The following is a 12,776-nucleotide window of genomic DNA, read 5'->3' as shown; positions in this document are numbered from 1 at the left end:
TTTCACAGCTCTTTTGATAACCTTAATTTGTCCCCCATTTTTTTCACATACTCTTCAGTCGGCTGGTTGGCTGCTTTTTTGTTGGTTGGCGGTGTTGGGCATGTTTGGCCACTTAAGATTGGCGTCGTCGTTAGTCAGACGCTGCCATGAAATTAATTTACAAGATAATGAAAACAAAGGCAACTAACTACAAACAGTCACTCGAAGAGTATTTAAGAAAAAGTGCCTGCTCTCTTTTTTGATCGTTTTCTTCTGGCTTCGTGTGCTTTTTTCTTTTCATTTTCTTTGCGCCAATGCTGGTGGCGGTGGCTCATGTGCAGCATACGTTGTGTCTTTGCCCAAGGGTTGCTTGGTTGGTTGGCTGGTTGGCCGGTGTATCCGTGAATTATGATTTCCCGCCGGAAACATACATGGAGTGACTGTTTGGCATTTTTTGCATTTCTGACGCCCTTTGCCTACGCCCAAACTGCTGGATATTTATATTTACTTTTTCGTCGATTTTTCTTTAGTTTGTTTTCGGTTTTTTTTTATCCCACAGTAGTAGATTTTTTTTTTCTGTTTTGGCATGGGTGCTCTAGCACGGGATAAGCTGCTAATGCAATAAGTTAAGGGTTAAGTGTATTTACAAGTCTGAAGTGTATAAACTTGTCGACCCAACAACGAACTCACGACCCTGGCACTTGGCAGGCGGCTTCGCCCGGCTGCGGGTTTCAGCTGATCTCGCGTTGGTTGGGGGAATTGTTGCTGGCGGCTGACTTACTACAATTGGCGGGTTACAAGCAGGAGAAAACAAAAAATTTCATATAATTTAACGCCAATTTTTTTCCGTGTTGTTGTCTTTGTTTTACTGCGCTGTTGCCTGTCGTGATTTTGAATTTGTTACAATTTTTAAATGCCTTTGTTTGTGATTTTCACTGTTGATTTTTTTCCACTCATATCTTTCTACATTTCTTGTTGGTTTCATGTGCAATTGCACACTGCACCGGCAAACGCTTTGCGCTCCTGCCATTCCTAGCAGCTCATCGTTCGTCGTCGAAACAGTATCAAGATTTATGATTTGTTTGAAGACGGAAACGCCAAGACGTTGGCTCTGCCCCAAGCCTCACAAACAAACGCTCTGTCTCTGCTGCTGTCATTGGGAAGCGATAAGCAGTTGTTTTGCCGCTCAAGTGCGCGTTGGCATTACGGAGGATGGGAAGGGGGTCATTGGAAGCGGGAGTTTCGCGTACAATTTTTCGCGTAGTTTATGTTGCCTCAGTTGGCGGCATCAGCCGTCAGTCATCAGCGGGCGGCATTCGGCGCTCAAAAAAAAAAAACAAAGCGCAAAAAACAAAAAAGGAGAGAAATCATATTTATCTTCTGGACATGCGAGCGTAGTAAGACACATGGCAGTCATGTGAGCAGTGGTGGAGAATGAAAAATATTTGGTATTCGAAAAAAAGGGTTGAACTCTTGGCACAAGGCGGCTCAGCTCTTACTCATTTCTAATATTTTTTATTTTTCATTATTATTATTATGACTTTTTTTTGCTCATTGCCCCCCGTTCAAAGCTGTTACATTCATTTTTATTTTCGATCACACAGCATGGCATATCCTTAAGTCAAATGTAATTCAATTTTGCCCATACTTCACATATCTGTGCAATTTTTCCATATTCTAATTAAATGAATTTGTTTTCGCTGATTTCGCTCTGTGATTTTAGTGCATTTTTATGTTTTTGTTTTCCTTTACGAAAAGGTCTTTATCGATTTGCTGCTCTTATGTAGGACTTTGAAGGGGAAAGAGTTTATAAATATACATAAAAAATAATTTTTTTTTTTACTTTTTTTACTACTTTTTTATAGTGCATCTACGGCTGCTATGTGCATTCTGCTATTCTGCCAACGTTTCATCGCAGGTGCTACTGGTTGTTACAGGTGAGTAGGTGACTAAGCGCAGCTGCGTAACTCATTTGCATTTCCTTAGTTTATTTATGTTATTATTTTATATTTTTTGTTTAATCAAAGGAAAGGTCAAAAAGTTCGCGGTTTACTATAAGTGGGAGGAGAATTTCAAATTTATTATAAATTTATTTTCCTCTAGGGTCTTTAGGCATAGAGATTTATTCAATGTAGCAAATTTTGGTATGACGTTTTTTGAAGTGCAATATCTTCTTTTTAGACTTTTTATAATTAAAACAATTTTTTTTTTACTAAAAAATAAAATAATAATAATATGCAAATTTAAAAATTTTTTTTTTGTATATTTTTTAATTAAAAAAAATTTGAAATTTTAAAAGAATTATTAATTAAATTAAAAAAAAAATTAAAACATAATTTATATTAGAAAAAAATAATAACAAGTTATAATTTTTTTTGTGAATTTTTTTAAATTTAATTTTAAGAAAAAGTTAATTTTTATATATACATATATGCGACCTGGTCTACGAAAAGGTACCTTACGTGCGAAAACAAGTTTTCGAGAAAACAGCAGTTAAAGTTTAAACCTTTGTAACTTTTTTAAATATTAAAATTTTTCAATCCGGTTTGGCTTATTTTCTTCAGCATAGATCACAGTATCAATAAAATCAAAGAAGCAGTGAAACACATTTTTTTTTATATATAAATAAATAAGAAAAAGTTAATGCAAATCGCAGAAATCGTTTTAAAAAATAAGTTAGCTTTTGTACCGACATCCATGCCAAAAAAAAACTTATAAGACCCGGTGACAAAAATTTTTCGAAGTACTGAATACGATTCTGGTGTCAAATTTGAAATGGCATATCCAAGATGGCGCTCCAAACATAGAAAAAATAATTTAAGTTTTCCATAGCGATAATAACTACAAATAAGTGACACATGTTTGTAAAGGTTTTTAAAGCCACTGACTACGAATATGATGTCAAATTGACAATTTTACAGTTGACAATTTTACAGTTGACAGCTGCGTTACGTCTCCTTATTCTACTTCGTGGCTTTTCTGTTACTACGTTTATGTAATCATTTCTATTAGTCTTTTGTTCACAACAGATTCGTAATCAGCGACCTCCAAAAGCCCCGAGTGAAAGGTTTCAAGCGGATCTGATGAATTTAAAAAAAATATCTCCGCCATATTGGATCCGCCATATTGAATTTCTGAAATCTGATATCGGATTCGTAATCAGCAACGCCAAAAGCCCCCGTGTATTGAATCTTAAGAGGATCCGTTAAATTTTAAAAAACATCTTCGACATATTGGATCCGCCATTTTGATTTTAAATAATCTCACTTCATATTCATATTCAGCGACCTCGCAAACCCCCGAATAACAGTTTTTAAATATTTTGATGTTGAAACAATGCCACAATTCGTGACAAAAATTTTAACAAATCCTTAAAAACCACCATTTATAAAGTTATGAATACATTTTTTGTAACAAATTTTTTGAAAACAGACTTCAATATCGTATTCATTACACCTCAGACTGTCCAGGAATGGTTCAGTTTTTAATTTGCACAAATTATTGTCTTCGTTACTCTAATTTGTATCATGACAAAAAAATCAGTATTTTTCGTATTTGTACTTTTCTTTTTTTTTACTTTTAACAAACTTTTAAACAAATCATGACTTTCTGAGGTTCACCATTTTAAAGAGCCTTTCACACACTATTCGAATCAACAATAAAGTGAAAAATGATTTTTTGACTCGTAAGGTACATACCTTTTCATAGACCAGGTCACATATATTTTTTTTTAATTATGTTTTTTAGAATTTTTTTGTAAATTTTTTTCAATTTAATTTTAAGAAAAAGCAAATTTTTATATATATATTTTATATTTAAACACAATTTTTTTGAAGAGGGCAGTTTTTATGTTGGCTTTTTGAACAACGACGCTTTAATATCTGTTCAGTTTTTTTAATCGTGTTTATATAAAACTGTTTTTTATATATTATATTAAATTATTAATTTCAAATAAGTTTTTTTAAAAAGGCCATTTAAGTATTGACTTTTTGAACAACGATGCCTAAATTTTTTTTTCCTTTTTAAATTTTAGTAATTTTTTTTTGTTATATTTTTTTTTGTATTCAAAAAAAATTAAAAAAGGCCAGTTTTAATTTCGCTTTTGGAACGGCACTTTAATTTGTTTAAATTTTTAAAATGTTTGTTATTTATTTTTTTATTTTATTTTTAAATTTTTAATTTTTGTTTTAATTTTTATAATATTTTTTTAATTTTTATAATTTTTTTTTTAATTTTTAAATTTTTCAATTCTTCCTCCCTGCTGCAACTTATCCATTCCGCATACTGTTTGACCTCCCCTCATAAATAATTTAAAAATATTTTTTCCTCAGAATCCGGATATTGTTCTGGTTCACTACTTAAACGTTCCTTATCCGGACGATAATAAAATGGCTGTTATTGCGCCGAGCATCACACTTTGGGGCGATAAGAAAGAGTGGACTAAGGACGAGCTTGTTAGCCAACTGAAACCTATGTGTAAGTATACAAAGTATTTAAAAAGTTATGAACTAAGTCAAAGGACAAGAATTCTAACTTAATAAGACCTTATAGACTGCAATCCTTTGGAAACATTCAGATTTAAAAAATTTTTTTTTAGGCTTAAAATTTAGTGCAAACATCGGGAACTCAAACATTCGCAGAAAGTTCGAGTGCGAATCCATGCAGGTAGAAAAATAGTACAGAAAAGTATTTTCTCCACAAACAAAGGCCACCCTCACGTTCTAGTGTGTGGTGGAAAAAAGTTTTCATGATGACTACATCCGAATTACTGCTTTTAGTGCGTTCTTCAGGAAATTTTTCCATTTACCTGTGGTATACAATGATACAATAGAACGATAAGCTGTAAAGAAGCTTAGCTCAGATTCGGCAGGTTTTTCTTTTAAAAAGAGCTAACCCGTTGTCCATAGAGCCTTATTACGATGTCCAGGAAATATTTCCTAAGCCCTATCCGAACATGTGATTAAACCATCCTAATCTCTTAGTTATTATAATTAACCCAGCAAGCCTATTTCTACACTGTCTATATTATCGAAGAGATGGTTGCCTAGAAATCTGAAGCTCCCATGCAAATCATTGTGCAGAACTTTAAGCTGCATTCGTTATTGAGAGCTTCAGCAAGTTTAGTGTTCGTCGTTCATCGAGTGTTGCCGAAAGTAAATACCAGACTCTGCCGATATCCAGATTAGTCCACCTACTAGTCTGCTTCCACATTTCCTAATACAACATTACGTTGGCGAATCCAGTAAAGTTTGTCGCTAAAATTGCTTTGATGTTCAACCAAAATCGCTATTGCGTCAATAAAAAAGATTAGGACTTGAACTAATGAAAGTTTCTTGACTTCTGGACTGTTGTTGTTGTTGAAGCAGCATAAACATTTCCCATTCATGTACGACGAATGCTGCTAAAGTGTCAGTCCTTGGCCGGATATAAATCCGGATCATTCTGGTTACGTAGGACCGACTGTCGTGGGAACATGACTTCTAGACTAGAAGGGGCTTCTTGACTAGGGATACACATAGAACCAAAGTCGCAGTTTTGACGATCCTTACGCCCATAGTTTATGCAGAGACTCTTCAGTACCGCTTCCATATTGCATTACAAAATAAATACTTTTTCTAAGCCTCTGATAATTAAGTGTAGTTCTGGTTGGATTGAAGAGGCTGTCACTCCAACAGAAGCTCAAATTATTACTTTTTAGGTAACCGGGTAGTTTCTTAGCTAAAGCGAGGCAGTAACAGAGGTAATATTCGACACTCTGCACTTCTGTTTTGTCCCTGCAGCTGCGCCAAAGTCTTTGGATGCGAAGTCCCTGCTCTTACCGTGTAGAGCTATTATCTTGAATCTTTGGGGAGACGGCCATAAGAGTTTTTTTCTTTTCTGGGTTCCAGGATCCCTGTACCATTTGGCTTTTAATGGAAGGAATTTTTCATGACTGGATTGGTTTCGTTCCACGCTAGCTGAACTGCGGCGCATTTGCAAGCGCTATCCGTGTGATCAGGACTCATTCTGTAAAAAAAAATTAATTAATTAATTGGCGCGTACACTTCTTTCTATTGATGTTGTTCCATAAAAGGGTTCTACAGTTTTAAGCCGACTCCGAACGGCAAATGGTTTTTATGTGGAGCTTTCTGATGGCAGAAATACACTCGAAGGTTTGTCAGTGCCTGCCGAGAGAGCGACCGCTTTTAGAAAAAAACTTTTTCTATCATTGTGCTATTCCACGCATGGAGGTCCGAGCCTACACAGTCCCGAATGGTAATCTCATTCGGCTACGGCGGCCGCCCATACCAAAGTATACTTTTAGTAAATTGCTCTGCCAGCTCATCCAGGATTCTTCTTCATACAAGGCCTACCTTCGACGAGGCACTGTTGAGTTGATGAGATTTGGTAGCAGACTGAACGTGCCGATACGGGGAATCGTTTGAGTCAAGTAGGGGACTTCTTTATTGTTATAAGTGCAGTTTAAAGGGCACTAAAGTAGTCAGGTTAATTACAGTGGGAGCCTTTTTGATCGAGCTCCACTACCTATCCTTCAGCTTTCAGCCTTCGGCAAGGGTGGCAATGAATTTTGATCATGTCAAACCTCTTTAGCGCCTATTTTCTTTTATGGGACTCAGTTATTTTACCAAACTGCGGTTGCTTTTAAGAATTATTAGCGCCAGCTCCAGTAGTTGGCCTATAAATATTTCTATTTCGACAAACTAAAGCGTATTTGTTTTTCTTTTTTCTGCAGTATCCACAGTTACTTCCGACGATGATTCTGATTCTGGCAACGATATTGAAATATCGGTAAGTAGTGGCATATATATTGACTTTAATATTCTCATTTCGTAGCAAAATTTCTGACAAAAATATTACAACTCAAAGACCGCCGAGACCGTGGAATCGCTAGTGTGTCAATTGATGGAGAAACAGCGTTTGTCGCGTCAAGCTGCTTTGGTCAAGCAGCTGGATTGCGGCTGCGGTGACGCTTCGTGTGCCGATGGCAAAACCTGCTCACATCCAGTTATGCGGCGACCGACTCTGTTGAAATCGGTTAGCGAGAAGCGTCTAAGTCTCGGCGATGGCTATGGTCAGGGAGCGAACGGCGGTACGCCGAATGTTGTAGTTGGACAGAAGGTAGGTCAAGTGGTCGACAAAATGTATATTTATTTCATTTGACACTTATGTGAACTTGTTTGCTTGCGCTAGCTTTACTCGCGTTGGTCGGAGCGTCGTTTGCGCGATGCCAGCGAACAGCAGCCGCTGCATCATCATCAGTATCAGCCAACTCACCATCTACAACAGCAGACTTTGCCGCAGGAGTCGGCGATTAAATTCCAAATCATTCCACCACAACACAACGAACAACAACAACAACAGGCTTCCTATCAGCAGCAACAACAGCACTACCGACAGCTGGCTGCGCGCAACAATATGCTTTTGCAGCAACAGCAGCAACAACAACATCATCAACAGCAACAGCAACAACAACTGCAGCATCAGCAGCAGCAGCAATCGAATTTCAATCAAACCTCATCAACAATTTCCAACAGCAATCATAACAATCAATTAAATTTGCAACGATTTGTAGCTAATCACAGCACCAACCACAATCACAATAGCAACAACAATAACATGAACGGCAGCAACAGCAGTAATAATGTCAGCAATGGCAATAATAATAATTCACATGTAAATCATCGCTTACAAATTGCAAAAACAACAATAACATCCACCTCGGCGGCTGCTGTTGCGGCAGTCATCGAGCAGCAGGGCGGCGGGGGTGGTGGTGTTAGCATGGGTGGCGTGACGGCAGTGAATGAGGGTGAACTAATTGAAATTCCCAACCAAATGTCCACGAATGCTCAACAAAGCAATGCCCATAACACCGTTAACCGCAACAGTAGTAATGGCAGTGTTGGTGGTGGCGGTGGTGGTGGCAGCGGTGGCAATTGCAGTCAATTAGTATTGACACCTCACCAACAGCAGCAACAACAAACACAGAATATAATAAATAATAATAGCAATTACAATTTCAATAAGCATCATCAGCAGCAGCAACAGCAACAACAACAGCAGCACCAGCAAAGTGATGCTTTATCATCTTCCACTTCTTCCACGCAACAGCAAGATTTCTACAACAGACTGCAGCAACAACAACAACAACAACAAAAACAGACAACGAATGACATAAATATGTCCTCCGTCAGCAACCCTGCCTCCCAATCGCAATCGCAACAGCAACACCAGCAAATGCATCACCCTCAAGCGCACTCGCAACCCTCAATGCACACACAACAACCACCACCACAACAACAGCAACAACAACAACATTCACAGCAACAACAACAATCAGCAAGTACAACGACATTGAATATTTCCTCGACGACATTTGCATCGTCATCGCCGCCGTCATCCACGTCGTTGTCGACAGTAGAACCAATGTGCATGTCACCGGAGCATCAGCCTTCGACACCAGTTAGCCCGAACACACTAGGTTTAAGTAGCAATAGCGATCCCTTGCTGCAACACCAACAGCAACACACACAAGCACATGCGGCGTCTTCATCGACGACGGCGTCTGCATCACCCTCGGCCCAGCCGATTATGAATGATAATGTGGGTCATCATAAACAATCGGCCATTGGCGATGCAATGGCTGCCGAGACCGCAAGAGTTGATGAAAATTTAATTGGCGAACATGCAAGTGGACTCAACGAATTAAATGCGGCGACGGTGGAGCATGGCGATGCGGTAGAGGTGAGCTAATTCTGTTGTCTTTTTGACCTAAGTTGCTTGCCACTTCTTGTGCACACTGAAATATCCTCTTAGGCATTCACATTGACGCTCTTGCTTTTATGCCTTGCAATAATCGATTTCTACTTGTAAGCGATTCCATGCCAAGTGATTCAAGTATTTTGGACATTGTCGTCAATCATTCTAAATATTGGCTTATTTGTAGGCTTGCGTCTAATGACAACTAAACCGAAAAAATTTTAAGTAAATTATAATTTTGAAATTTATTCAATGTTGAAAACTATGGAAGACAGCTTTTTGAAGTAAATTATCTTCGGTACTTTGAGCCTTTTTAGAACATTTTTTTTTCTTTAGCTTAAAATACACTTTTTAAAAAAATATTTTTTAAGAAAAATTTTATACATTTTTGTTACAAATTCTTGGAAAATATTTATTTCGTAACTTTTTAAAAAACATCCCACTCCAAACTGTCTCTTGTTTTTTGCAACAACAGCTTAGATTAAGCGTGATACACAAAAATTATAGAGGGGGTTCAATAAGTACCCGTGTTAGAAATGAAGACAGCATTTTTTCATTTTTTCTTTTTTCATTATTCAACATAGCCCCCTTTTAGAAAGATACACTTCCTCCAACGCTCCGACCATTTTTTTAACCTTTCAAAAAAATAGGATTTGTCCAACTCTCCAAAATAAGCCTCTATCTCGGCGATGCCTTCCTCGTTTGAACTAAATGTTTTTCCCGCAAGCCATTTCTTCATGTTAGGGAACAAGAAAAAGTCGCAGGGAGCCAAATAGGGTGAATACGGGGGAAACGGCAGCAATTCATAGTGCAACTCATGCAGTTTGGCGGCCACAACTCCGGATGAATGTGCTGGTCCGTTATCGTGGTGAAACAGCACCTTCTTTTCGTCAAATGCGGCCGTGTCTCCTTCAATTTTTTGTGAAAGCGGTCCAATAACTCACTGTAGTATTGTCCAGTGATTGTTCTTCCTTTTTCTAAATTTACCATGAGGATGACGCCGTTCGCATCCCAAACAATCTTCGCCATGATCTTTCCGGCCGCTGGGACTGTCTTCGCCTTCTTTGGAGCAGATTCACCGGGAGAAATCTCCATTCTTTTGATTGTTGCTTAGTTTCTGGTGTGTAATGATGAATCCAGGTTTCAGCAGCGGTGACAACTCGACGCAAAAATTCTATCGGATATCGGTTAAATTGCTGCAAACACTGTCTCGAAGTTAACAGCCGCATCCGCATCCGCTTGTTGTCCGCCCTGAGCATTCGCGGCAACCATCGGGCTGACAACTTTTTCATCGTCATCTTATCATGTAAAATATTAATTGCCGGTCCAGCCGACACACATTTGGCCTCTGTTACTTCGCGCACTTTCGTTCGTCGATCAGCGAGAGCCATGTCGTGGGCTTTTTGAATGATTTCCTCCGTAACCTGGTAACCACATCTACCGGGCGTCCTGGTCGCTCCTTATTAAAAACGGATGTTCGCCAACGTTTAAATTCGTTGAACCAATATCTAACTGTTGTCAAAGATGGCGAAGCGACCCATAGACAGCATCCCACTTTTCTATCATCTCCTCGCATTTTCTCCATCCAAAAGCACAAAACGAATTTCCGAACATTGTTGCTCTTCTTCCATCTTCGCGAAAATCACGAAACAGGTCTTACTCGAACAGCTGCCACATCCAAACTAACCTATAAATCAGTCTGAAATTTGTTTTGCCGTGTTTGGCAGCACGCGATGCTAACAGTAACTTCCCTCAAGAACGCCCTCTGTCATCAAACACGGGTACTTATTCATCATCATAAATTGCTAGAGTTCCAGTGTGGAACATAAGGCCACAACGAATTTCTTCCATTCGGGTCTGCTTTGCGCCAATCTCTTTCTCATCTTCATTCCAGCTAAGCTGCTTGGCGTGGATTTCTGACTCCAGCAGTCGTCGCCTGGTATTCACTGGTCTTCCACGTCTGCGGCTTCCTTGAGAGTTCCAGTTAATGGCGGCCCTTGTTACTATATATCACCATTTCCTCTGCGTAGGACATGGCCAATCCAGCGCCATTTTATCTTTCGGATCTCTAATAGTATTGGCTTCTGCTGGGCTCGGGCCCATAAGTCAGCATTCGAGATAATATTTGGCAGAATATTTTAAGAATTTTTCGTAACCATCTATTTACAAAAACTTGTAATGAGCCTGTGTCAGCTGACGTTGCATTTGATGTTTCACAACCATAAAATAAAGTCGACTTTACATTGGAGTTAAAAGTTCGCAGTTTTGTGCGCCGTGAAATGTATGATGCATTGCAAATTACTTGCATGGAGCCTAATGCCGCCACAGCTTTTTTATTCGCCTTTAGGGATCGATGTAACGCTGCCTAAATAGTAGAAAGATTGTATATCTTGGAGATCGATACCATCAATACCTATCACAATTTTGTGCAATTCCTCGAATATAAGGCCAGCTACCCATTTGTTGACATTCAGCAAGTCCCGTTCTTAGCCTTGTACTTCTGGGTCGTCGTATTCTTCGTGAATCTTGTGGACTCCTCTCGAGTATCATTTTAGGGATGCCATTATTACCCTTTTGCAAGGTGTGCCCAATCTAATGCCACTTTCGGGCGTTTCATCTTGGCATCAACAGGTTCTGACATTGTTAGTGCTAGGAGATTGTCATTTGTTATAAATCTGGGCCAAAGATTGCTGAGGAATGCCTGGTAGCTCTGAAAGAGATTAGCACCGTTTTCAAGATCAGTTTTACCTACAACCCATTGCAGGACATAGAGACATATTGAAGGAAATCGCAAGGCCGGTGAGATAGCCAGAAAGGGTACTAATCTTCCACTGCTTGAAAACAGAGGCATTATTTGAATTCTTAAGGCAACTTGCAAATGAAGAATAAAAACCATATTTTTATGTTTATTTATTTTTAATTTTGTTTCAATTTTATTTTTCTCTAATTAATTTTATTGATTTTTATTTTTATTTATTTTCGCTTATTTTATTTATTTCCTTTTAATTTGATTTAATTTGTTTTATTTTTGTTATTCTTAGTTACTTTTTTCATATTGCATTTTATTTTTATTTTCATTCTCCTTTTTTTTATTTTTATTGTGTTTTATTTATTTTATTTTATTTTATTTTATTTTATTTTATTAAAATTTTTTTTTTCATCCCAAGATAGGAGTGATTTACATTAATTGGCGACAGCTTTGCTGCAAGCCAATAATTTATAACAGGTACAAAGATTACAATTAAATAAATGTCTATAAATATAGTTAATAATTTTACAAACTAGAAAAACGTTTACTGTAAAAAGTTTCGGACTATATGACAGGAATTGAGTAAAGCTGCTTTCTGCATGTCCAAAATTAAAAATTCTGGAAGTTGAAGAGTCTTCACGTTGTCTGCTAAGTTTTTACGCACTAGTCCGTGGGCTGAGATGATAATTGGTAGTATGTGCACCTTCCGTAGCTTCCACTGGTGTTTGACATCAATGCCTAAGTCAGAATATTTGGATATTTTTTCTGCATATGTTTTTTGCATGATTTCGTTTAGAGGAACAACAATATCAAGTATATATTCAGTCGTTTGAGATTTATCAATCAGGGAAATATCTGGCCTATTGTGGTCTCTTGTGGCATTTGTTAAAATTCTTCGGTCATAATATAGAAGGTAGTTGGAGTCTTCTTGAACAGGTTCTGGGGTGTATCTGAAGTACGGTATTTTGCTTGGATTGAAGTTGTACATCTGCGTCAGTTTTAGGTGGATTAATTTCGCGATGTCATTGTGTCTCTTCAGGTACATAGAGTTTGCCAGTGTGGTGCATCCCGCTAGCACGTGGTCTAATATCTCACTTCGACTATTGCATCTTCGACATCTGTCTGCAGCGGCATTTGGATCTCGCATTACATATTTAATGTAATTTCTTGTTGGAATCACACCATCTTGTATGGCGAAAATGGTACCCTCCGTTCCGCAAATATCGACCTGTTGGTAAGCCATAAGTGCGACAATTTTTGGTCGACATGTGGGCTCAGCAAGTCTTTTCGA

At 38.1% G+C, this 12,776-nt stretch overlaps 1 protein-coding gene across 4 annotated transcripts in view; it reads left to right on the top strand.

The window, feature by feature from the left end:
- The window catches only part of LOC128866636 (uncharacterized), a 121,686-nt gene that overhangs the window by 85,142 nt on the left and 23,768 nt on the right, over positions 1–12,776 (top strand). For all 4 annotated transcript variants that reach the window (XM_054107523.1, XM_054107524.1, XM_054107525.1 and 1 more), the window contains 5 exons: positions 1,845–1,916; positions 4,311–4,455; positions 6,713–6,768; positions 6,847–7,098; positions 7,171–8,721. In XM_054107523.1, coding sequence (XP_053963498.1) covers positions 1,845–1,916; positions 4,311–4,455; positions 6,713–6,768; positions 6,847–7,098; positions 7,171–8,721 — 2,076 coding nt within the window. The remainder of the gene's footprint in view (positions 1–1,844; positions 1,917–4,310; positions 4,456–6,712; positions 6,769–6,846; positions 7,099–7,170; positions 8,722–12,776) is intronic.

This window comes from Anastrepha ludens, chromosome 6 (genome assembly GCF_028408465.1).
Source record: "Anastrepha ludens isolate Willacy chromosome 6, idAnaLude1.1, whole genome shotgun sequence".
In the NCBI taxonomy this organism is placed as follows: domain Eukaryota; kingdom Metazoa; phylum Arthropoda; class Insecta; order Diptera; family Tephritidae; genus Anastrepha; species Anastrepha ludens.
The sequence above is the reverse complement of the archived record's forward strand: the minus strand, read 5'-3'. Positions and strand labels throughout refer to the sequence as shown.